The sequence below is a fragment of the Diuraphis noxia genome, unplaced genomic scaffold (assembly GCF_037042655.1).
Source record: "Diuraphis noxia isolate RWA-SAM2 unplaced genomic scaffold, SU_Dnox_SAM2 contig0003, whole genome shotgun sequence".
Lineage (NCBI taxonomy): Eukaryota > Metazoa > Arthropoda > Insecta > Hemiptera > Aphididae > Diuraphis > Diuraphis noxia.
The window spans coordinates 49,987,630-50,015,113 of NW_028301713.1; the positions used below are offsets into that span (position 1 = coordinate 49,987,630).

Consider the following 27,484-nt stretch of genomic DNA (forward strand, 5'->3'; position numbering starts at 1 on the left):
AATAATATCTACAGCAAATACTCGTACACCTGTCACTTTAATCATAATTTAATTTAATAAAATATCAATACGTTTGAATGCACCGGGTAGGTGATGAGTTGGTGTATCGTTTAAACAGTATATGGCTCAACACGTCAACGATGCAGTTTGTTTCTAGATAGGTAGATAAATTAATCATGAAATGTATGATAAATTCCATTACGACGAAGGATGAATTTAAGACTGGACGTTAAAAGCCGACCAAGAGCAGTAATCGAGTCAGACCCTTTGAATAATATTATGGTACCAAAGAACGAACGAAGAAAGCACGGAGATATTATAATGAAATCACTGTGCATGTTCCGAGACAAAGGTTAATTGATTATAGAGTGAAACTTCACGATTTCATTATTAGTTAAGCGAATTATACATGTTCAATATTATGTATATTATATTCTTATGACGCGCATATGCACATCACCAAGAATCTGCAGACATTTCGTAAGTAAGTCAAGAATGAATCGTTTTTGAAAAATATTATTCCTGAGTGATTATTAATTAAATATTTGCATATTAAACATCTTCTTTACAGTTTTTATTATTTTGACAAGGACTCGCATTTTTTGATATATTTTTATAATATGACATTTTGAATATTAATATAGATAGGACTATGAATATGATAGATGACGGCATTGCAGGTAAAATGTACATATTACAATTTTTAACTTAATTTAGTTTCATTTTAAATAAACATCTACTACATAAATGCTACAAAATGGATATTATGGATAATCCAGATTAAATCATTTAGAAGTTTTATAAATAAAATGTGAAAGATCGTAAATATTAATAACGATAAATTCATCAAACAATTTGTCTCATACCACGTCGTTTAAAGTTAACTAAATAATAAACATTTAAAATGCATAGTTTCATATCTATATATAAGAATAAATATCTATTATATAGAACATAATAATATTAAAATATTGTTTGGTTTTATAATGTTGGAGGCGTGCATTATTCTAAGCAATTTTTATAATCCTTGATATTTTGCCAAAATTATGCCGCTTAATCATCCGATATAGTTTGATTATTTATAGGTACTGATATATGTACACAAAAATCGGTAGATAAATCAAACTTTCGTATATTAGTAAATTAAATTAAATTAAAACATGTTGAATATTATTACTTGATCTGCTCTACCCTTAAATTATCTAAATTATAATAAACACTACATAGCTCTTTTGTTATATCAGAGCCCTAATATTATAAACCAAAAAATAAACCACCTATTAACAACTATATATATAACTACTTTCACCATAACACGTTTACACAAGAATAAAATACTAACGGGTACTCAATAAAATTCAAATTATAATATTATAATGGACAATGACGATGTACATTGTAAATTCGTATAAGCTATAAGTTACAATTAAACAAAAAAATTAATTGATTTATAATAAACAAAAGATAATTTATATAAACTCAAACCCTTCATACTTAAGATTTGCAAATTTGATTGCCGGGAAAAGGATTTCTCCGTCCACAGTGAACACCGTTATAAACGTGGCTGTGACGCCATTGTCACCATTACTTTCTTGAGTGCTTATTGCTGTAATCACTGAATGACCAGTTCCAGGAATAAATTTAAAACTAGAGTAACCGCGGTTAGGTACTATATCGCCAATGCGTACCGCCTATACAAGCAAAATAAACAAAAAATAAAAGCAATGAGAATGAAAATAAATACAATTTAAGTGTCATTCTAAAAATACCCATACAATTATTGCAGAAAAAAAGTTTAATATTATTATTGGTTATGATATTATCAGTGGCGTATTTTGGGGGGGGGGGGGGGTGTCCTCCATGTCTTGACACCCCCCGACATTTAAAAAAAAGTCCTAATATATTGGACATTAGTGTTGTCACTTATTTTATAGTATACTATTTTTATCAAATGTAAAACTTCTTGTCAATTCCTAACATATTAATTTGTTAAAAATTAATTCAATGTCTTTTTACATTAGTAAATAATACTAAAAATTTTGTTTGTGAGGTTCAATAAATGTGGACACCCCCCGAGAAATCACCCAAAATACGCCACTGGATATTATTATGCCGAAGTAAACTAGAAACAAATTTCAGTATTTTAAAATACGGTTAAAGTAGGTATATCTAATCAATCATTGACTTTGTGCGTTCAAATTTTGAAGAAAAACGTGATTTCACCAATGGACAAAACAGGAAACAAACGTGTATTAAATCTTATTTTTAATTGGCAAAAATGATGCTATACTGGGACTTTTGAATCGATTAAATTAGCTTTTGGAGATGTTTCATTAAGTCTTTGTGTAACTTTTGACCTTTTCGGGAAAACATTTTAGCAGTTGACGAATGACTTGTCGGAAAAGTAGCCTATAGAGATGGCATATCAAAAATTGGTTAGTTTTTCCATTTCAACAGTTGAGTTGGGTATGGAGACCGTTTACCCAAAATGAGTGCCTAAGTGGTTATAAATAGAGGACCAAAGCTGGAAAATCTGATTGAAATGTTTTTGAAACTGAAGAATATGGTTTTAATGACTAAAATTTAAGAGTATAATCAATGTACCATGTAGAAATTACTAAACTAGGCACCATGTTTATAATATTTTACCACCCCTACAGAAGAAATGGAACCAATTCAGTATCCTTATATACGTGTGCTATATTCCATCCAAGGTATTATTAATTTTAGGTACCAGAATTCAAGATAATTACATATATTATATTGTAATCAAGTTATTATATCATTTTCAAATGCGAAAAAATTAATTTTTTTAATACATATTATATAGAATACTTTTACAGTTCAATACACTTAAAGTCTAATATCGTTTTAAGTGAATTGTTTAAAATGCCTATATTTTGAATCGAATTTGATGAATATTTCACTGAATGTTTGACTTAGTTCCAATATGGAAAATATAAACTGGCAATTTCTAATGATGTATACGACTTAAATCACATATTATATATCTAGGTAAATGTAACATGTCATACAGTCATACTACTATTTCGTTCACCTTAATATCTTCGAAATCCGATGTGGCTGATAACAGTACATTCGTGCCCTTTTGTTCGTCGGCCGAATCATCGAATTGTTCCTCCGATATTTTTCTCGGCAAAAAGAACCATCGTTTATGAATATCACTCCATTCGACCGCCTCGTGAGCCATGTATCCCGGGTATTCTATATTTACGGCTTTCCGAATTTTGATGAAGTTATCCTTCCAGTTCAGGTGCTCCACATTGCCTAACTTGTCGATGGTCTTCACCCACATATACGAATAATCAATGTCCTGACCGTTAACTAATTCCCTGCCATGTGAACCCACGTAGAGTTTCGAGTCCTTGACGGTGGCCCATTCGTTCTTCATTTCTGCGACATGTACCTTCGTAAAGTTTTAGTAGTTTTACCGTGTCACGCACTGAGTATTTTACAAATCAGACGTGTAATAATAATTATTAAAGGGTTAACGGGTTTTTTTTTTAGACAGTTTTTTTGTACCATACAAATTAAACTAATAAAACAAAATCGAACAAAATAAAGCCAACTAAGTACGTACCTATAAGTAAAAACGAAAAATCTCATGTTCAATGAACACGATCAGAGCAATGTTTTTATTTTAGGAATATTAAATATTTATAATAGACTCGGTACAATTTATTTATTTTAATTTTTATTGTTTTAATTTTAAATATTATGTCCAAGCAAAGCTGGAATAACCATATCTCAAGTATGAGTAATTTAATAAATATATCCAACCCTAATACCCTATATCCAACATAAAATTGTTTTAATGTTTTCTATAATTGCACCAACAGTTATGAAAAAAGGAAGATATTATGGTGCTGTTTTAATACACTAAAATATGAGATGTAACATGACTATAATATCATCTACAAACAAAAATTTAATTTGAAATTTCACATTTTGATTAAAAATGTGTACATGCAAATTACATTAAATGTTTAGAATTATTTTAATAACCAATTGTCAATACTATTTTGTTAAATATTAACGTAGGTGTGTATTATACTGATTAATTCGTTTAACTTAAGAATTTTTTTATTTCGGAAATTACTAACGTTTATAAAACTATTTCTCTTATATAATTTTCAATTCGTTATAAAATAACATTTTTAGATACAATAATATCATGTTTTATTTCTTTCTCGTATGTGTTAAGTGTTTTACTCTTTTGAATGAGAACATAGATTTTTAATATCATATTTCTAAGCAGGATATTGTTTGGAGTGTTTGTCGAAATACAATTTCGGACAAGTAGCTTATAAGTTACTAGCTTAGTGTTTAAAAATTAAAAGTTAAGATAAGTGGAGTGATTAACTAACATTTTGTGGAGTAGAAAAGCATCACTGTAGTTGTACCACTTCACTCCTTTTATCTAAATCAGTGGTTCTCAAACTTTTTTGGTTCATGGCACATGGCACACTATTATACATCACAAGTTTTACGGCACACTCAAGACAAATGTAATGAAATAAAGTACTGTTTTCAATGTTTTTTAACAGCATGATTACAAATTTCAGATATTTCTCGTGGCACACCGGTTGAGAACTACTGATCTAAAGTGTTAACTTGTATAATATTCATTCCTCAGAAATTCAGTTTTTAAAGTACAAAAAAATAATCTACTTTTGAATAAGAAATTCGTGTTTTCATTAAAAAAAATATACAATTTCATAAATTGCGTCGATGTTAAATAATACAATTATGTTTTTAGGAAAACGTTATTTTTAAACTTTTTAAATATTATGTCAGATGAAAATATTTTCAATGCCTAACATTCATTATTATTAAGTTAATGATGTGTGTCTTACGCGTTAAACGATTCACTCGGTATCTATTATTATTACCTTTATTGGTGTTGCCATCGCCGTTATTAAGCTTCACCCAATTTGTCAAATTATTGTTTTTTTCGATCAAATAAACCCATCCAGTTTTGTCGTCTACTGTTATTAGCTTTGCATCATAGGTAACCAACTCTGATAGCTCTGCGCCTCGGTCGTTCACTGAATCGTGCGATTTGAGCAGATCAGGAATCGGGGAATTATCCCATTCAATGAATACTTCTTTGGTGTCTGGTTTGTAAGTCAAGTAGCCCTTTTTGAAATAACTGATCCATGTAGAAGATTCTATTGAGCTCTTCGATTTTTCGTCCAAGTCGCTGACGATACCTATGCGGTACTTGACTATTGGCTCGGTCAGTGGGTATCTTTTATCTGTTATCAAATTGCAATTGCAATCTGAGTTTACTGGGACACCAAACACGGTGGCTATTGCTGCCAAAATCACGAAACTGGTCAAATGAATGGACTGAAACACATTACATTGACAATAAATTAGTATTCAGTGGCATATAGTGTTAGACAAGGCCGTATCGGGGGGGGGGGGGGGGCGGGGGGTTGAACCCTCCCCCCCCCCCCCGAAATTTTAAAATAGTTAGTAAACTGAACTTTGAAATAATCGGCAATAATAAGTAATAAATAACGTACGAATCACCACAATCGGAACCTAACCGGATATTTACCGTTCATTTATAATCTGTATATTTGACAACGAAGCAAAAATAATTTAGCACGCGCAATTGTACGCCTAAAAAGGTACAGCTGATAAGGACCGCACGCAATCGTATTTCAGCCATATATTTATATTGTATCGAAAATTATATTATATTATTTTATAATCCGGTAATCGTGCGAATACGAACCGTATATGAATTTATATACAATATACATATTTACGCACAAGCGATTGAATGTAAACGATTAATTGACAGACGACGATAACGTCGTACTGCCGTTTTCCCCGAAACTTTTCGATTATCGGTACCTACAACTTCCTTTGTAGTCTGTGTTGAAATTGTAAGTATTGTGCTATATTTTTTCATAATTATACTGGTAAAGGTGCACATCAGAAACCCGGCGTATTAGTAACAAAACCGTTCAATAAATGGAAAAATGCAATTGAAATTTTTAACACACATAATAACACTGAATATCATAAAAACAAATATGTATAATATATACAAGTATATATATATATATCTGTGGTGATTGTATCATAGATATATAATTTACCTTTTACGAAAGGAATGGTGCATAATGGTTATTTATTGTTTTTATTGAACTATTTTGGAAAAAAAAATTATATTATTTGCTTAGGGGAAAATCCTACGTAAACTCGTATTCAATTATTCCAATAATAAGATAACCATCTTTACCATATTATTATTTATAGTTTATTACAGGATATTATACATAAATTATATAAATAAACTATAAAACAATTTTAATACTAGTCAAAACAATATGTCTATACACCATACTGTATACAAACATCCAATTACGGAATGAACATGGTGAATTATTCAATTTTTTTCAAATATACTTTAAAAAAATAATCTTAAATTGAATGAATTTGGTGATTTCGGTAAATTAAGGAATAGGGTGCTTCGGCCCATGAAAAATCACTGGTCATGCCTGGGCACGCCCGGCATGCCCTGTACACACGCCTATGCAAATAAGAAATGCAATTTTAAACACAAAAAAAACATATTTTATTTGTTATAATGTTAAATTTATATGTGAGGTATATAGTGCAATGCACTTATTTTTATTACTGTGCGTATTTTTAAGTTATAATTAAGTCGAAATACACGTATATTAGTATATTATTCATTACGATTTACGAAAAATATATAAATATTAAAATTTATTAAATAATAAAAAATATATATTTAATATAATTATTATATGTATATTATGATTTGTCGAGAACAGTCATAAATTATTATTTTATTATTTAGATTACATAACACGGATTATTATATGGAAGTTTTGTTGAATTTACCTCCCTGTTTTGCCAAAATTTTGGTTTTTTTTTTATTCTATATTAATGTATATTATTAACTGTTTCATCAAATAAAAACTTTCGAGTGGTTTTAGAATTTCCACATTAAAATTTGACAAATCCCTTTTAGCTCTAACCTACACTATTGTGTATGATAATGTAATTCACCTAATAGTCTAAAATTATTTCTGTAATAATACAACTTTGATACTGACCAACAAATGCATGTAGGTCAGAAGTATTCAAACTGTGCGTCGTGAATCACAAGGGCGTCGCGAGAGTTTGCAAAGGGAGCCGCGTCAAAGCACCGGAAATCAACATCATACATAGGTATGTCTTGTATAATTATCAAAAATGTTATTTGCAATCATTATGGAAATGAAAAAGACACACCTTACGACGCGACCATTTGAAGTTTGATTTCTAGTACTAAACTATTAAATTCACTGTTATTATCACCCATATAACATATTGGCCATATTGTATCCGTGTGTTATTTCAATTTTTTTGTAATAATTTGGAAGCCATCAAAATATTGTGAACACCCAAAGGAGCAGCGGGATGAAAAAGTTTGAATACCTCTGATGTAGATAAATCCATATAGCCCTAAAGACCTGAGATAAATCAAGTGTACATCACCTGTATACAATCATTAAAAATATAATTTGAGTATAAAGTTGCCAGATAATTTATACAACACATTTGTGTAGATCAGTTATCAAAAATTGTAATCATTATTAAAAGAACACATGTTTATAATTCTATATATATTAAAAACCTCTAATAATTGGAGGTAAGGGATAACAATGTAAAATATTAAATTATTAATAATAACTTACATTTGATATTAAAAATTGTGTTGACATTGAACCACATCTATCTACCGTTGTTGGTAATTTTTTCAAAATGTATTGACAAAAGAAAAAAGTATTTTTAATAAAATTTTGCTACTTTTAAAATATAAAAACTATTACCAATAACTAGCATTGTTTAACCAATACATCCTTTCCAAGGTTTAGAAATAAATCAAATTATTTTTTTTTTTAAATATGTATTTAAGTTATTCGTTATTATATATAATAATACATTTATGTCATCAATATTTAATAATTATATTAATCATAAAATTAATGCAAGTAAAAATAAAAATAAAACCATAATTTATTTGTCAATGATATTCGTTTTAATATTATTAATATTTATCTGAAGTACAAATTTTCCTTCCAATTGAAAAAAAAAATATATATATATATATACATATAATCAATATAATACGTTCGGACCTCCAGTCTCCAGTTTGGTTTTAATAAATACGATAAAATATGTCTGCAGCCAATATTCGCTCAACTCACTATACTCAGTAATGCAGTGCCGTCATTACCTCTCTTATATAGTAACTTTTCTGATGGGTTACCATTTAATACTCAGTGAATTTCTATATACACACTGAACCTACTCATAATTTTAAACTACTTTATTTATAACCCTGTGGATTCAATATCTGGTTAAAGGTTTTCATTAATCACTTAAGATCAAAAGAGCGTTTCAACTAAAATATAATATAAACGTATTAATGTTTGTCTTTTAAACTGATCAAATAATCAACATAAGTCATCCGTCCGCAACGAAATTATAACATATATTTTTTGAGTATACATAATAATATACGTTCGATTTTAAATCAAAGGTCTCAGAGAAACCGTATTATTATTATTAATATTATTGTGTACACCGATATAGCTTTTAATAAAGTTATCTATACTGGTGGGTGATGTGATTAATGGACCATCTAATTAGCCGTCCCGATTTTACTCGACAGTAGCGGCGATTAAATTACACGCATACGTCTATGTAGACTCCTCATATCTAGAGAGTAATCGAATTCAGTTGACCGAAAGGTCCACTTCAAAGGTCCACAGTATCGAACCCTAAGATATGTATTATTATTATTATATTATTATTTAGAGGAACTCTTTATCTTAAGTGATCCCTTCGGAATATGCGTTCATTGCGTTCAGCAAATAGATTATAATTTTTCGTTTAACACACACATTATTACGTATTTTTCCATTTCTCGTATACTCACCAACCTATTCGACTTAACGGTAATTTATTTGTACGATAATATCACCCTTTAAATGATGAATGTAACAAATAAGTAAAGACAATTCAATAAACTGTTTGGTTCAAACACATATAGGTACCTATACTTATATTACTATAATACCTATATTATACTAAGTATATAGTGTTCTTAAATCTAAATAAGATAGTTTATTGTCGAATTTAAAATAAAGTGGGAAGAAATATGGTGTTTATTCTACCCAACATATAAATATATATAATAATAGATGAATGATTTTGAATGATTCTTACTAAAATATATAAGGTAATATAGATTAAAATTCGATCAAATAAAAAGGAGTAAAGTAGGCAACCACTTTGTTGCTTATCTACAGTTTTAAGTGTCGAGTGAACCTAATCATAAAGTAGTTCAAAGTGATGTCATAAATTTATAATGACATATATGAGCTAATTTTAATTAAATGATAAATAATAAGCAAATTTTCATTAAAAACTTGATTCAGAGTGAGTCTAGGATATTTTATAATATTGCCACTATAAACATTTATTTAATAGTAGGTGGAAATTATGGATCTTGCATTCAATTTTCAAGAAAAATGTGTACCATGTTTAGAAAATAAACTTGCCAACATTTTGCAAATTAATCTACAGCTACGGACATTATTTTCGAAATATTCAAACAAAACTGAAGGGTTATCAAACGACATCAAATACATTTGCACCTCCTTTACGCGCTTATGAACGGCAACGTTTTGATTAAAAATTGGCTTGACTCACATGAAAAAAACAACCAATAACTTACTGTTGTTTTTTTACATAGTTTTCTACTGAAACTTTTTTTATTTGTCAGGTAGTGTAAAATGGCGTAAATGGTCTAGACGTACATTATAACATTAAAATAGAGTGATTCACCCTTTTCATTTTATTTAGTTATACATTTTGTCAAAATCTTAATTTAGAAATTTTTAAATATATGCTTATATATACTTGATTCATCGTGATATCGTTCATTACTATGTAAGTAGGTATTTAGTTTTACATAAATTATAATCTGTAAAAAATGGCCCAATTATAATGAGCATTAGATCCAATATTACATCTAAGTTATGTTACAAAAAAAAAAAAAAAAAATTGAAGGACGATTATCCTTTTTATACAATATGTAATAACTTAAAGACTACTAACTTGAATCTTGAACTAGGTTGGTGCACTAAAATGTTTTTTAAGTATTTATAAAAAATCCAAAAATCAGAATTTTAATAAATTCATTATTAAAGGAGAAATATTATGGGTTAGTATACTTGGTGAAAGTACCTATACTCAGTATACTCTAAAATAATTATTCCTAAATTGGAGAAACGGCTGATAATAATTATAGTAATGCTTGTTGGTAAATTGTTATTTCAACAATCTATTCTACATCTACACGTGAATATAATTATTGTTCCAAAACTTGTTAAGTGACACCGCTGGGAGCTTTAATTTTCTAACCTTAAATGAGTTAAATGTCATTGTTAAATTTGTCATCAGACTTGCCTATTCAATTTTAAAGATTGTAAATAAATTATTTCTTGATAGTATACAAGGAAAAATTATGGTTAATGGTAACAATCACAGTTACATTTCACAAAAATATGGCATAAAATTGTATTATTGTTTTTGAAAAACCTCAAAAGTATTATAATGTTTCAAAATGTAATGTTAAAAATATCTTATATTATCTATAGGTACATAATTCAAAAAAATTACAATTAAATTAGAATAAATAATTCAAAAATGAAATAACTTAAGAAAATATAATATATTCTATACTATAATACATTTATATCATTACTACTGTACGGTCTTTTTGATTATTTACGAATTTCAAAGAGAACATAGTTACTAATTTATTATATGTATAGTGTTACTTGATATAACTAGTTGCCTAAAAATTTGATTCATTGAAAAATTTAATTTGGTAGAAACTGGAATCAAAACTTTAAAACTTAAAAAAATTTTTAATTTTTTTTTAATTTCTGGTTTTTGTTTTGATGGCAGAGTGTTACAGAAAAACCCGATAAATGGAATAACATTTATTTGAATAAACAGTTAATTTTATAATATTCGATGTGTTGATATAAAAATGATGTCATACAATGGTACCTATTTATTTAATATTTGTTATTTTTATCTATATAAATTTACGTATCACACGTCGTCCAATATTTTCAGATTGTTCAGTCAATATTAGGTATAATAATTAAAATCATTATTATTATTGTTATTATTTGCTTAGGCTTGGTTATTCATGTTTCAGAATAATGCATTTAGTATTAATTACTAAATTTACTATTATTTTATATCTTCAAGTACACTCTTAATCAAAGAGCCATCAAAACATTTTAATTAATAGTTTTACTAAAATATAAACATTTATAAAATAGTCAATACTTTAATAATATTCATTGGTGATTTAATATTTAATATATACTCTTATTTATAGAACTGTAATAGTATACAATTATTACTGCTTAAAGATTTATATAGTTGATTTTTCTTCAAATATATTTTACATGTTTTCTTGGTAATGTTTTGTGTTAAAAATAAATGTTCAGGGCTAGAATTTTAAATTGAAACAATTGAAAATAGAAATAATAAGTTAGGTACATAATCCCATTAAAAATTTTATATTTGTTAATAAAATAAAATAAAAATTAATAGCGTTTCAAAGTGATACGAATTAAACAACGCAATAATGTAAAAATTATAATTTAAGATTAATATACATACATATCTTTTGTTCATAAAATGTCATTTAAAAAAAAAATGTACTAAATTTGCTCAATAAACATAACATGCATCAATAATGGACGAAAAGTGTAAAACATTATTTGAATTTAATCGAATATATTTCTCAACAAAATTTAAAAATATTTTCATCACATAATCACCTCACTCACACTTGCTGTTTGTGTTCCTGTAAACACAAAGTTAAAAAATATAATTACTAGGTGCCTAATTTATTATTATTTTTTTTTATAAAACATCTTAACGAATACAATTCGTTTATAATATCATGTAAGCAAAAATAATTTATTGCATTGATAAAATAATAATTGTTTTTCGTCACATTAATGACAAGTCAATAATTATGCAATATTCAAATGATATATTCTATGGTATTATACTATTATTACATTGCAAAAATTTAAAAATTCAAAATATTTACCTACAATTTCCGGATGATGTTCATAATATGTCCACTCGTTATGAAAACCCCAAACTAGTAAATCCAGTTCATAAAACATTTTCAACTCAATGGCCCGATATACAATACTACGGATTAAATTAACAAATAGTATTTTAAAGGTTTTTACGGGGTGTGAAAAGAGTCAAAATGTGGTAATGCTTTAATACAAAAAATAAACCTTAAAAGATGATTAAACAATTTGAAATAATTTTACTTCTAATAGTATCTCATACTATTATACTTATACATTTACCAGAAAGTTACTGTCAGATTTATACGAACATAAGATAAAACGATAACAACGTAAATGACTAAGTGAGACCGTAGTAATTTATTAACGCCGTTGTCAAAACAAACATTATATAATAAAATTTGTAAACTCTTATAATACATAGTTAACCGCAGTGCACCTATTTCAAACGAAAGTTTAAATCTTTAAACTATTTTTTTTTCCAAGTGATTACAATGTCAAACGTCTTTAGCTTGCTATTTTTATACCCGTTCGTAATCGGTGCCTTTCGCATTGAGACATATTTGAATTATAATACAGCAATATTCGTATACAAATTTAAAAATATAATGAAATTATTATAACATAGGTATTAAAACACAAATAATGGCAATTTTATCGCTATTCTTTCACCAGGCAGTGTGTTATGTTTGTCATATTATTGGCAAGTAAAGTTTATTTCGTTACTGAAATGTAAAAATTTTGACTATATAACTAGTAACTTACGCACGCTTTTTTGTATGGAGAGTTTATTGTTGGTTTTTTTTTTTTGTTAATTTTTTTTTTGTAATTATCTACTGGGTAACTGTATTATAATATTATAAGACGACGCAGTAAAAAACAAATGGCCCCACTTAATTTTGGTTTAGTCATGTACGCATACTTAAGTTTCGGGGCTTGGTGGATTCGGGGGTAGCGTTGTTATATAAATAAATGTATACACAAAAGTATACGGGCGGGCACGTGACCTAACGGTGAATTATGCACAGTATACTACGTGCTCATTGACGAGAGGAAAAAATGAAACAGTGATCCCCGTCTTAACCCGATAATTAAGAAAACGAAGAAAAAATGTCCTTCCGTTGCCGACGACGAGCCGGTGCCACTTAACGTGGAGAATCTCCCGGCAGAATAAATAAAGGAGAAAAAAATATATAAATATAAAAACCTCGGCAGTTTTCGTTTCATCCCTCCGCACCATCATCCAGCGACGTCCCTCCAAGCAATCATTTCACCGCGCACCACTCCCGTCGACCGTATCATAATACTATATTAAGCGCGCGCATACAATATTACACAGTCATTTTTGCCCCGCGTACTTTTTTCTACACGTTTTAATCCCGGCACTTAATTTGCGACGTCGATGTTGTTGCAGCAGTGCCAGTGTGTCTGTTTCGGAAAATATTTTCTCATAGCGTGCAAGGAAAAAAAAATTTAAAAAAACATGGGAAATCCCTCGACATCCTCCCCACCACTACCCCCTCTACCTACCACACAACCTCATTGCGCCCCATCCACCTCCTTCCAGCATCCGGTTGATGAGTCTCCGTTTTAATCGCGTTCCGCCCCGGCATCGTTAATTGACCAGACGCATTTTTCCCTTTCTTTACATTTCGTAATCCCGACGAATTCAAAATACACGCAGATTCGCTTTCACGGATATTTTTTCTCCCACTCGCTACGCCGTCCGCCGTGCGACTCACGTCTCAGTATAATATTGTAATACAGGGTGATTCGCCGAATATGCTCACTCTCAGTTTTTCTTTTAATATTGCGGTCGTATTCAAATTTTGATTTTTGAGAACCTATTCGAAGCCCATTTTTTCAAATTATGACACCCCCCCCCCTCAAATTGTTTACTGTTATTTATACACTAGATCGCTTTTAATCATTTCGATGTTACAAAGGTTCAATTAAATACATAGGTATAATTTAAAATTCGAACGAGTAGTTTTTGAGTTAAACTTTTTGTACTAAAGATGAATCTTTAAAAATGGTCTTACAGAAATAAAAGTTATAGTGTATAGTTATTAATTGGATTCAGTATTTATTTCGTACAATTTTTAGAAATTAATAATGTTGATAGATAATTATAAATAACTGCAATTAAATTTTCAAATCACCATAGCCACCACATTTTCCAAACCCATTATCAAGGACCTATTACTCCTAGTATCTACATACTTAACTAAAATAAAAAACAACTCAAAAATGACTCGTTCAAATTTTATTTCTAATACGTTAATGTTTTCAGAAAAACTATAGTATAGATAGTAATCTGTTAAATATTTTACATATTTTATAATTAAAAAGAAGGGGAATTCTAGTTTAAAAAACAGAAGTTTATATTTCTACATGAAACTTCATGACTTATGAGTAGCACAAAAATCTCTACAATTTGAAAATATGCAGGTCTTTAAGACTTAATTATAATAATATTTAATAAATTCCAAAAACAGATTTTTGCAGAACAACTGTGAATTAATGAAGAAGAAAAAGGGAGTTAAGCACGCTTGTTGAATCACCCTGTATTAATATCATGACACTGTGACACACACACACACACACACACTATGTAGTTATATATGTAGCCACCCCCGCGAAAGTTTCTTCTTTTTATTTATTTCTGATCCACAGCGGTACTCAATTCTTTGCTCGGGGATTATATCGTGGCCGAGGAAATTGCTTTCTTTCAAATAATATAAATTAAAACAACGTTGAACGAAAAAAAGATCATAGTCTTCATGAATATTATTATTATTAAACTCAGCTGCCACCACCGTCTGCGATTGTCATCGATTTCTATGAACTGTTGCAAACTGTTGATTGTTCCAAAATGACGAGCAAAAAGTTCAGTAAAACATTTTTGTAATAATTAAAGAAGTTTGTTCTGTACATTTTGAATTCGTGTTAAACTGTTAACAAATACTTACGAATCTTGCATGAAGTTTTGACACGACCAAAAACTAGGAAATTACTAAACAGCTATTGGTTTCGTAGAAGATATCTGCGAAATAAACTTTTGTCGATCCAGCGCGAAGCTAAGTAAAAAGAAAATTGCGTAGTAGACACTAACTTATAATAACAGAAAACCGAGTTGTACCCACCATTGAAATACCGTGATAATTTTTGTTAATCCATCGGCCACCTCTACAGAAGAAACGGCTGAACATATAAATTTGTATAAGGTATCAATTGATCAGAAATATTATGCAGATGGGAACGGAGGAATTAGCAAACAGATTGGTTAGATGGTTTATAAGTTATAACCAAAAACGTTCAAGTACTTTTAAGACCGATTTTGCGTACGCAACGTCGCAACGAAGATATCGTAAAATGTAATATTTCTCCGGATCCGCCGTTTATCGATATCCCCAAACTATTATCATCGCAACGGAGGCGGTGACGGTGACGTAAATTGTATATATTATATTGTTATTTACTATATAATATTATTTATTATTATGAATAATATATTACATCCATATTATTTATAATATAATTATTTATTTATAATTAACTTGTTATTGTAGTACGTGTAATAAAGTGGCAAATCATGTACAGAAAATAAAAATAATCAACAGGTACATGCCAACATTTGTATTTTTTAATCCAAATTTAGAACAATTTTAATAATAAAATAAACAATCTAGTGATTAATTCATTACCCGTGGCAATAATTAAGATCGATGGCAAATAATATGCACTTAATTCCGTGGTTTGAAATCATGGTCCATCTATGACTCAAGCCCATTATACATCAATCAAAAACGTAATAATAAATGGGTTAGATGTAACGAAGTATAGAACACTGGCCTCGTGATGGAAAATATGTTTACATTATAGTTTAAGAAAAAAAAACTAAAATGTAAGATATAACAACAGGAGGCCAACAATTTTAGCTGGATTATTATTATTACTATTATTATTATTATAAACAGTCAAATAAAATTGTGACGTATTTTATAAAAAACCGGTCAAGTGCGAGTTGGCTCGCGCACCGAGGGTTCCGTAGTCCGTACAAACCTGTAGGTATATAAGTAAAAGTTCACCCATCACGACAATCGAGTCATAGTTATGGTATTTTTATTGCAAAATTAAATTTATAACATCAAAATATGGAAAGCTGGAGGATCATAAATACGCGTTCGTGAGGAAAAGGATTAGAAGTTTAAAATTATTTGAAAAAAAAAAAATATTTTTTTTTTATATGATGAAACTAAAAATTTACGGTTTTCGTAATTTTTCCTATATCTGTACTATATGACGTGACTTCGTACGAAATTTCAAGATTCTAAGTTCACGGGAAGTACCCTGTAGGTTTTGATTCCCGTGCGAGTTTCGAAAATTTGCGGAAATTTGCGGCCTAAATGGCTGTATCTTTTGATTGCGTTGGCTTAGAAGATTGATTTTTCTACAGCTTCCAGGGACAGTAGACCTGAGTATCATATACAAATTTCAGTTTGATACCTCCACGCGTTCCTGAGAAAAACGCTCTTGACAGACGGACGGACGGACGGACAACAAAGTGATGTTATAAGGGTTCCGTTTTTTTCTTTTGAAGTACGGAACCCTAAAAATAACTAATATCATATTACAAAAACACTTCGTTATAATTTCGTGTAAAAAAAAAAGCTAATTTAAAAATAAATAAATTTAGTAATGATTAAATCTTTAAAAGACGTGATTGGACGAGTATGGAAACTAAGTGAAATGCCATTTTATAATATCACAAATGCCTATGATGACAAATAAGATCAATAATTGTAATGTTAAATACTTATTAGTTAGCATATTGTTCAATTACTTGGCAGGACGTAGAGTTGTAGAAGTATACATATATGGGTACTTAAATATATACAAATAAGTAAACACTCCGATTTTTCGTAATTAACAAATATGTTGACGAAGTATTTAACATTACAATTGATCTAATTTGTCATCATAGGTATTTGTAATAAAATAAAAATGTCATTTTACTTATAGTATCCATAATATACCAATACCACGTCTTTTAAAGATTTAATCATTACTACATTTTCTTATTTTTAACTTGGCATTTTTTTACATTAAGTTATAGCGAAGTGTTTTTGGTGTGAGAAATAAAAACGTCAGAACTTAAAAATCACCAATATGTTCTTGCGAATTCTTATAATGTCACCGCCCGTAGGAAATAGTTACATTTTGCTGCAGAATATGACGCATTGTCAGAATTTAGAACATAATAAAGCTATATTTATAATAAAATAAAATAAATTGATTTCAACAGTTACCTTAGTTTATGATTATGATATGTTATTATTTATTTCAATAAACAAAATTACCTTTCACGATGTGATAAACAAGCAATACTGAATAAATTTAAATTTACTTTACAGTCATTTCCTCAATTGTATTCTTATTTGAAATACTTGATGATGAAAATGTGTAAAATTTTAAAAGTATTTATTATTATTATCCACTTTTTATACTATACTATAATAACGTTAATATTATTATTATTATTATTATTTATTAATAAACATTATTTTAAATAAAAAAGCATCTTTTAACATTTTTATTTGCAACTAAATATTTTAAGGACGTTAACAATGGCAACATACACATTTCTGTTTTTGACTGAATTCGTTCGTAATTTTTTTATTCACGAATACCTAATAAAATTAAATCGAATACAAAGTATAGACAACTCACCTGTTTATATTATGATTACTGAGTTTATTATTTTGCATTACCTGTAGAGCTTTAGTAAATTATATGCCTTTGGTACAATTTTATTTTTACTTTTATTAAAGGTAAAGTTTAGAGCTGTTGTCCTCCTCTTAGTGGTTTAGGGGGTAACCACCGGCAACTGGTAACCGAGCTCCGCCTATGACGCCTGTTCGTGTGGCGCGACTACCGACTGGGCGGCGTCTCCGTACCTTTAGTTGCCACCCGACGCCTGTCAACAGGATTGCTCTCACGCTTTATTTTAGTCAATAATTGATGAGCAACTATAATGGCCAGCCGGCAGCCACATCATAATTATTACGTAATAGTACTATCGTTTAAATGCTTTGATATTTTAAATATTTTTCCAATTTTACTATAACATAATGATATTATTGTATATTAGTGTTTTAAGCTAATATAACCTAATCCATCTTTATATTATTATCTCATTATCCCATGAACATCGATTCAGTAGATATAAATTGTAACATAATTTGAGTACTCGATAGTCAATACTGATACTCAGTGGACTTAAACACGAAGAATATTGTTTTAATTATTATGAAAACATTATTATTAGTTATTAATATTATATAGTGTGCATATTTATTAATTCAAATATTGTTGAGATGCTTGATTAAAATTTAAAAAAAAAATGTAATTAATCATTAGGAACAAAATTTCATAAGTCAATGCATTTTATAATTTTTAAAACATTAAAATATCAATAATAATTCGTTCAAAAATCTAAAAAATGTTCTAATAAATTTAAATCTTGTAGGTATAGGATTGAATTTGACACATTCTGAATGGCCCAATATTTTGATTTGAAATTTAGGTCTAAATCGGTTCAAGTTTTCAGCCTTTTCGACACGTATGGATATAAATCAAAAGTTCGATTACGTAACATGGCGTAATATGGCCCTAAAATTGTTTACTACGACCTTTATGTCATATAAAATTCAACATCAAGAGTCCTATCGTGAATATCAATTATTAAGGTGTTAGCTATAGGCAATTATTTCTACAAATAAATATGTTTATTATCGCCGTGTTCGTGCATAGTTGTAATTAATATTAGTATGGCGTCGAGTAAACTTTGGACTTAAACTAGCACGTACGCTGCTCAGATTATTTGAATCAAAATCTTATAGATTATCATTAAAATAAATTTCATAACAACTAAATATGACAGATGTGAAAAAAAATCATATCAATATTGCAGTATAATATTTTACTCAAACAATATAGGTACTACACATAAAGTATGCGTGTTTTCATGCAGTGCCACTGATTACTGTATTATTTTACGCCTTTACCGATATATATAATACCAAAAGTATATAAATAATTATAAAGTATTAAAATAAGTGTACTTAATAATAACTACCATCGCCTTCATAAGTCTGGGTTGGTAGTCGATTCGATGGACTAGAAATCGAAGGTCTTTGCAAACAATTTTCTGTAAAGAACAAATAATAACTGTCAATCGTCAGGCCAATAGTTCTCATTTGAATATACTCACGAAAATAGTTTTCAACAAACTAAATGGTCCAAAAGGTTTTAGATAATGATAAAATATGTATTTTTATTTAGATACAAAATAGTATAAGCACTATGTTCTGTGGTACTATATGTACCACAGAACTTCAGTATTTTGATATAAATGCTATAAAACATATTTTTATGGGTAAATTTATATAAGATAGTAATAATAATGGTAATACTACGTATAGTGATATAATCTTAAATTCTATTAATAAGTGTCAAGTATTTTGTGCATATTAATTGTTTGAATGCTATATCCAAAATATTAATTACATTTTCTAATTTTTTAAATATTACTATATTGAAGTTAAAATAGTTAAAACCAACCATTTACTAGATTACCTTCTAAAATATGTGTAAATTCCGATTGTCATAATATCTTGCTTACTTTTTTGAAGAAAAAAATTTAGATTTAGGCCTTAGGTCCTAAATTAACTTTTGTTCGCCTGTCATGTAATATTTATTTAAGAAACTGACGATTGAGCTATAATTTTGTTACCTAATAATAATAGTTTTTTTTGCGTAGCCACTGCCGCAACTAAAATGCAAGTATATAATTAATAATTACAGACAATAACTATCATTGATATTTTTAGATTATTCGACTAATTTAAATTAATTGTTCATGTATAATACCGAGTAATACCTACAATTTCATTGTTCCATTCTTGAATGTTTTTTTTACAATGAGTACATTTTTTTCTAGATATGATATTAGATGATAATTTTTAAGTGCATGACGCCACTCATACATGCTGACATGTTTTTGAGCAGATGAAGTATTTGGATTTCACAGTTAGATATAGCTTTTAGTCTCGTATGCTGTTGTGTTTGCTGATCAGTGATCACGTAAATAATAGGTGACTTTCAAATTGCCTCCTGATTCCTAAATATAGGCAGATGACCTTTTTTCACCAAAAATTACTACCAAGTAAGTATACATAAACGGTCTACTCGTATTGCATACTTCGAATATTAGGTAATAATTAATCGATATTTGTACGCGTACTATCGATTTTATCAATTTCCGTAATGTTAAAAATATTATTCTTTAGACAAACAGTATTTTTCACATAGATTAATAAGTCGAATGCAATCAACCTTGTGATTACTAATCAGCTAAAAATTAGTTGATCATCGTATTGAATATCATCAGTTTCATTAACCTAACCGAAATTTAAATGCCTACTTAAAAGTATTGGCAATTACATTTTTGATCTCTGAACCATTAAGATATAACATAATTTACTCACATTTTTACACTAAAACATAATGCTATTTTATCTGAATTAATTTTCAAATTTTTTCTTTGATACTTTTGAAACAGTATATTTTTCTAAAATATTTATAATTATTTATTTACTCGGTTGACTACATTAAACCATCATCATTTATTTTATTTATTAATATTTCCTAAATGTAGGTTGGACAAATTACATAACCTAACCTAACCTAAAATCTTTCTATATTTACTGTATACGTTCTTAATTGTTTTTTTATTTAAAAAAAAAAATATATTTTTGTTATTTGAAATAGAAATCAGTAGTACGAAAGTATCACAAATAGGAGATAATTCAGATGAATGATATTTTTGAAATCAGTAGGCAATTTGAGTAAACTTAAAAAAAAGTAATTGAAGGATCAGATGGTAGGAAATTCATGTACACCAAAATAATATTATATTACTTTAGAAAAAGATACTGATAAACTAATAAGTAACAATAGTTAATAAGGCGTACCATATCCAAATTTGTAAAATCACTTTCAGTAAAATCTGAGAGGCAGAAAGGCGTCTGAAATAGGCAATTCAAGTAACGCGTGTGAAATTTCGAAGTTAATTTATTTCTGTGTTCTCCGTAGTCCATACTATGACAGTTTGCCGACAAATCAGCCAAATTTTAACGCTTCACAACAATTTCCCAGTTTTCCGAAAACGAATACCGACAATTTTGGACATAAATGACGGGATATTCAATAAATTTTTTGATACACTCTATTTGACGTAAACTAATTTTGTTCACTGCAGTCTTACATACTTGTCAGCGAACTGAGCATACATCATGAACTTGTTTTCTTCAGAAAATTTTAGACTACTTGTTATAAACGCGTATGTAATATTATTTTCATATGTCCATTAACCAACATAATGGAGTATGTGAGACACTCTCTCGTATTTTATGTGACAGTATAATAATTAGTGATTTTCGATGGTTTATTTTAATTTATAACTCTAATCAGTAAATAATAAGGTAAGTATCGTTTTATTATTTTTATTTTTAGAGATGAAACTAAAATAAATACTATAAATAAGAAATGGAACTACAATCTGAGTCACTAAAAATGTAAACCTGTTATCAAAGTCCTTGTCAGACAATGTGATCAACAGGAACAAAATAATATTATACTGAATTATTTTGACGTTGGTCAATAATAATGTTGAGTGAATAATAAATATTAATATTGTACACCTAATCAAAATAATAATTAGCACAAATTTAGATTTTGACCGGAGCAACTCGTGTATATGTATATGAAAAGGGGTTGAAATAATGCTTTTAATTTTCAACTTCAGTATTCACCTTTCTGGTGAGAAAGTGGATGTAGCTAGTGCATTAAGTAAGTCGAAATTTAACTCTCAGTAGCTAAAAAATTATAAGAAGAAATGGGAATTTTTAGGCAAAATCGATTTTCGATAAAATCGATTTTGGTTTTAGGTGTAATTTTAAAACAAATTACCACAGATACATGACAATTTCACTTAATGCTTATAGTAAAAATATTTAAATGTTCTATAATATACCATGACAGTTTCAAAATATTTACTCATATTGAGCTATTTATGGACATATGCAATTTTCGATTATTATTAGTTTTTTTTTTAAAGTTATGTCGATAAAAAATAGTGTGCTCGATAAAATACCCTTTACGCCTACACACAGTAAATTCTGCTTATTACGATATAATATTCCAGATAAGACGATTACTTAGCAACCATGTATTTGGTTCGTTTTATAAATCACGTGCAGTATGTTTTTGTCATCCAAATAATACGAAGTTTGGTTACAACGATCTGATCCTCAGGGTCCTTGAATATCGTTATATTCTACTGTGTAGGACGTATATAAAAATTATACATTTATTTTGGATGAGACATTGCGTGCACCTGCAACACTATAGACACTTGTATGGTGTAATGGCTTACCCTCAGAAATGAGAAATCGATATTTCATTACCACTACAACTATGCTATAATATTATTATTATTATAATCACTATACGAACAGACGTCCCGAGTAAACTCGATACCCTATGGCCTATAACGTCGGAACTCACGTGGAATAAAATTGCACCTCGTGTATTACATGGTTATATTATTATTACGATTTGCATAGATGCTAACTTGTTATCGACTTGATTGTGTGATACATAACTATATATACTTAAGAAATCGAATGCTATAACAAAAAAAAAAAAAAAAAAAAAAAACGATCTAAATGTATGTATATGATACTAGTAAACATATAATTAACATATAGGTATACAAAGAGTTTCACCATGCATACTCAACAACATTTTTTCATTAAATTACTAATTTATTTAATTACAAATATCAGATTTTGAATAGCTGCACTAATGCACTATTGATGGAAAAATGCGGTGGGGTGGTGGTAGGGGGGTGACCATGTGCTTCAAATAAACTTGTGTACAACCGACTAAATGTACGAATAATATGTAATATGCAATATGTATGTGAATTATGTGTATTTACCGTATAATTGCAGTGTGTGTGTAATTATTTAATACAATAATTATAATAATATATATTATTTATGCACTAATGCGTTGCAGTAGTCATCACGATACCGAACACAATTATGGATTTCGAGAAACAATGAGTAGGTACAGTAGGTACCTATGGGCACACAGAACAGTTACAACACCGAATGTGAACGGAAACGACGTTCTTATTTCGATCGATTTTGTCTTTACTTGTGCTCATATAGCGGATAATTTTTGCATGGGAAATCCTTCGCCGATCAAAATAAAAATAACAATATAATTATTACGTGACATATTTACTGCAGAGGTATGGCTCTGTATGGATTTCCAATGTTCACACAATCGCACTCGAAAAAATGGTGAGAACAAAGTTTCACAAAAGCAAGCACATAAAAATTATATTATAATATAATATATTAATACGTTGTTCGCACATCTAAATAATAAAAATGAAAATAACGAAATTTAATTAAAAAAGAAATGAACTATTCATATACTTTGTATATCATTATTATTTGTCATAAATGATTGTAAAAAATATACACCAAAAGAAAAGTTGTTCTTTTCTTAATATTAATTTGCACTTGTTTTCAAAATTTACCTTATAAGTAAATCGAAAATGTATAATTTCACATTCAGAAACATAATTGTAATAATCTAATTTAAATATTAAGTGAAAACAGTTTTGCCCAAAGTTAGTATTTTTTACTATATAAACATTATAAATTGATAAATGATAATAAACACTGTGATCATGATTTATGGCGGTCACCCATCCGGAAGCAAGTGGATTAAGATGATGCTGGACGGCCAACTACCACGTCACTCCAAGACCAAATTATTGCTATTTTATCTAAATAAATAGAAGGTAGATATAAAAATAAAATATTATTCAGAAATGTAGTTCACGTAACAATATAATATGATATTATTATGTAAAATCTTGAAATTAGAAAACTTAGTCTATGAGTGTATGCATATAATTATTTAGATAAATTAAAATTGAAATTAATTTAAAATATACATACACATATTATATATTTATAAAAAGTCAATTGTACAATTTGTGACGTAATTACGAATATAATATTGTATATCTTTGTTATATTATAATCGTAGGTATATATTATCTAAAATAATTAATAAATTAGAAATGTACTTCTATTAAAAGAGGCGATTGTTACATAAATTATTATGTAGAAGAGCGTATTTTGAATTTCTAAACTTTACATAAGTTGTAAACTATGCATTGATACAAACAAAATTTGAAATTAGTAATCTTATTTTCATATAGGTCTTAATGACACTTGTTGATAAGACCATTCCAACTACAAAAGTCTCTTGTTTTTGAATTTTGAGGTGGAAATATTTCCGATCAGTTTTCAAAACTAATCTAGATAGTTAACGACATTGTAAAGCTATATTTTGCTAAGAAAAAGATTTTAAAAAATATGTAAAATAGTCATTAAAGTGACGATTATGTTGTTTGCACGATAAAGCAAATAATCTACTTGTATAATATTTAAAAATAATGCGTCCATTATACTGATGTACCTATTAAAGTGAGTTCTGCATATTCCATTTTCTAATCTACTTATAAAGTAGATAATAATATAAAATGAACTGACGTAGATTTATGTAAATTAATTTTAGTAAAGATTTGAATTATTATTAATTTTTTTTTTTTATTGATATACATACTATATGATTCCCAGTTTCTTGTTCATTGTTAATTACCTATAATATACTACATTTTTTTTGAAATTCTAGTTTTATCATGTTGTATATTAATATTAATTTATATAAGAACCTAAGAAAAATTAATTAATTAATTAATACATTTTAATTATATCATAGTAATGGATATTTACTTTTAAAAATATTTCTATAAATTTACTTCTCAATATTTCAATGTGTAAAATATAATATGAATATGAATTTCTAATTTTTTCATGGATTATTCAATCCAATTTAATATATTATTATTACATTTTCTATCAATTATTTATTTATCATATTGATGGGTATTTTTTTAATCACAGATCATTTGCAACACAACAGTCAACAATCTTATACATTTTAGTACAACTCTAAGACATATAACAAGTCATACATTTTTAAAAATATATACCTAGTCAACCACAAAAAATCTCATAGACAAATCTCAACAAGTTAATATATAACTTAATTAAATAAGAATATCTAGGTAACACTTACATGGCGTAATAGATGGCCCATGTTAATTCTAAAATTCCAATCGTTATTCATCTGTTAGGCTTGTCCACCGCGCGAAGACGCGAAATCTTTGAATTGTCAGCCAATTGGCCGTAAATTAGCTAAATTGATCTTTTATATGGGCGAATAACTCAAACTAATTTGAATAACAAACCTGGTCTCATCGTATGTTTGCGCTTTTTGCGTGTGTAATTACACGCGTGGCTCGATGCGCTCGATTGGCCACGTAGTATGCCACGTAGTATTGCGTCGTCTGCAACGTTGGCTATACTGTAAGGGACGCCGCCGCCTCCGCCGCCTCCGCCGCCTCAGCCGCCAGTTGAGTTCTACGCACGTTGTTTGTTGGTTTTTACTATTTTACTATTCAGTGCTCATACGCTCACGAGTACAGTCTGTAATTCGATTGCTCCACCAGCGCGTTAGGTTAGGTTAGGTACGCTTGAGCGCGCAGTACAACCCGTCGATCCACGTGAGTTGGACCCAAGATTATTGGATTCAGACGATTCGGTAGCAGCTCAGCAAGGATCATCTCAAGAAGTCGGTTTTACGGTGCTCACCATTTCTCCTCTATATTGTTGTCCCCTTATTTTATTATTATTATTTGGAATATTTGTTGTTATATCATATTATTTTGTGCTCCCAATACAAATGGTTGACATATCATTAAAATATTCCCAATCACAAAGGTCTGGAGGACTTGGCGCCCGGCGTACGCCCTAATAAGGCCCGTTGGCGTCAACACCGTATAGTTCTTAGAATGATGTTGGTAGTCGGCACTAGTCGCTGTCCATGGACATCGGTGTGCACTTTAAAAGTATTGATAGAAATACAATACATGATAAAAGAAGGGTCTGAGTTAAAATGTTTTAGTCATATATCCGCGAAGCTGCAGCTAATGGATTTGGACAATACATTTTATTATATAACTGTATCCATATGATATTGACATTTAAAACCAGTATATTTAGCTATAAAAGTACCAATTTTTTTATATTATAACATAGGATATTTCATAGAATATTATTATTATTTTTTTTTTTTAAATTGAGCCTCAACAACAAAGGTTATTGGCTTTAAACATTAATATTTTTTACACAAGTATGAAGCATTAACAATAATATATACATAACAATAAGAATAGTATGAAAAAAAAAGATTGAAATATATCTAGATTAAATTAGTTTATATAGTTTAGTTTGATTTAAATAATTAATTAATTGTTCTACGTTGATTGGCTGTGGACTTAGAGCTTCTTCCAGGTTGTCTTCTATGTTGAGCTTAGCTCTGATGTCGGTGAATTTACGGCAGTGGCATATTAGATGTTCAACCGTGGAAGTTTCACCGCAAGTTTGGCATTGGTCAGGTGTTCAGATCTGTTCATAAGGTGTTTATGAGTCACCCATTTATGACCTATCCGTAGTCTGTTTAAAATTACTTCCTGGCGTCTTGGTAATGAGGAGCAGAATGGCCATGGGAGACTGTGGATTTTATTTTATTTAGCTTGGTGTGAAGTGTTGACCACAAGATCTGTCATTGAGTTAAAATGTGGTTGTCAATGACGGATTTTAGATCCTGGAAAGTATAGGTGTGAATTTTGTAAGAGAGATGGGAGGAGATGGCTTCTTTGGCATACGTATCAGCTAATTTATTTCCCCGGATTTCAACGTGGCTAGGTACCCAGCAGAGAATTATGGTCTGTGCATTGGTTTTGAAAAGGTGTAACTGATTGTGGATTTTTCTAGATATGCTGTTGGGTTGTTGTATATTTAGAATACCGGTTAATGTGCTGAGAGAGTGACTAAAGATTATGGCTTTATTTATTCTATTTTCATATATGATATCGAGATCTTGGGAGATCGCAGTGGCTTTGGCTGGTTAAAGACTGAGCAGAAATCTGGTAGATTGAACATTTGTTTTATTTCGTTATATACCACTGTGGCTCCCACACCCAAGTTTATTTTAGAGCCGTCAGT

General features: G+C 29.0%; 1 protein-coding gene across 3 annotated transcripts; it reads right to left on the reverse strand.

The window, feature by feature from the left end:
• Nucleotides 1-1,347: 1,347 nt before the first annotated feature.
• On the reverse strand, nucleotides 1,348-25,688 carry LOC107171755 (soluble calcium-activated nucleotidase 1-like). 3 transcript variants are annotated; one of them, XM_089224484.1, is made up of 5 exons: nucleotides 12,206-12,343; nucleotides 11,937-11,953; nucleotides 4,914-5,373; nucleotides 3,059-3,414; nucleotides 1,348-1,691 (listed from the first exon to the last, which is right to left on the reverse strand). In XM_089224484.1, the coding sequence occupies exons 1-5, from the start codon at nucleotides 12,282-12,284 to the stop codon at nucleotides 1,470-1,472; spliced, it is 1,134 nt and encodes a 377-aa protein (XP_089080610.1). In that variant the 5' UTR covers nucleotides 12,285-12,343; the 3' UTR covers nucleotides 1,348-1,469. The 3 variants fall into 3 exon arrangements, with proteins under 3 accessions (XP_089080610.1, XP_089080609.1, XP_089080611.1); XM_089224483.1 differs by having other exon boundaries at nucleotides 11,928-11,953; XM_089224485.1 differs by lacking the exons at nucleotides 11,937-11,953; nucleotides 12,206-12,343 and adding an exon at nucleotides 25,494-25,688.
• Nucleotides 25,689-27,484: the final 1,796 nt, after the last annotated feature.

Bases quoted from the DNA above. Each gene is read 5' to 3' on its own strand.
- LOC107171755 (XM_089224483.1), bottom strand. From the start codon at position 12,284: ATGTTTTATGAACTGGATTTACTAGTTTGGGGTTTTCATAACGAGTGG. The intron at 11,954-12,205 runs GTAAATATTTTG...TTGTGTTTACAG, and splicing joins ACATCATCCGGAAATTGTAG to GAACACAAACAGCAAGTGTG. The intron at 3,415-4,913 runs GTAATAATAATA...TACATGTCGCAG, and splicing joins CGATGGCAACACCAATAAAG to AAATGAAGAACGAATGGGCC.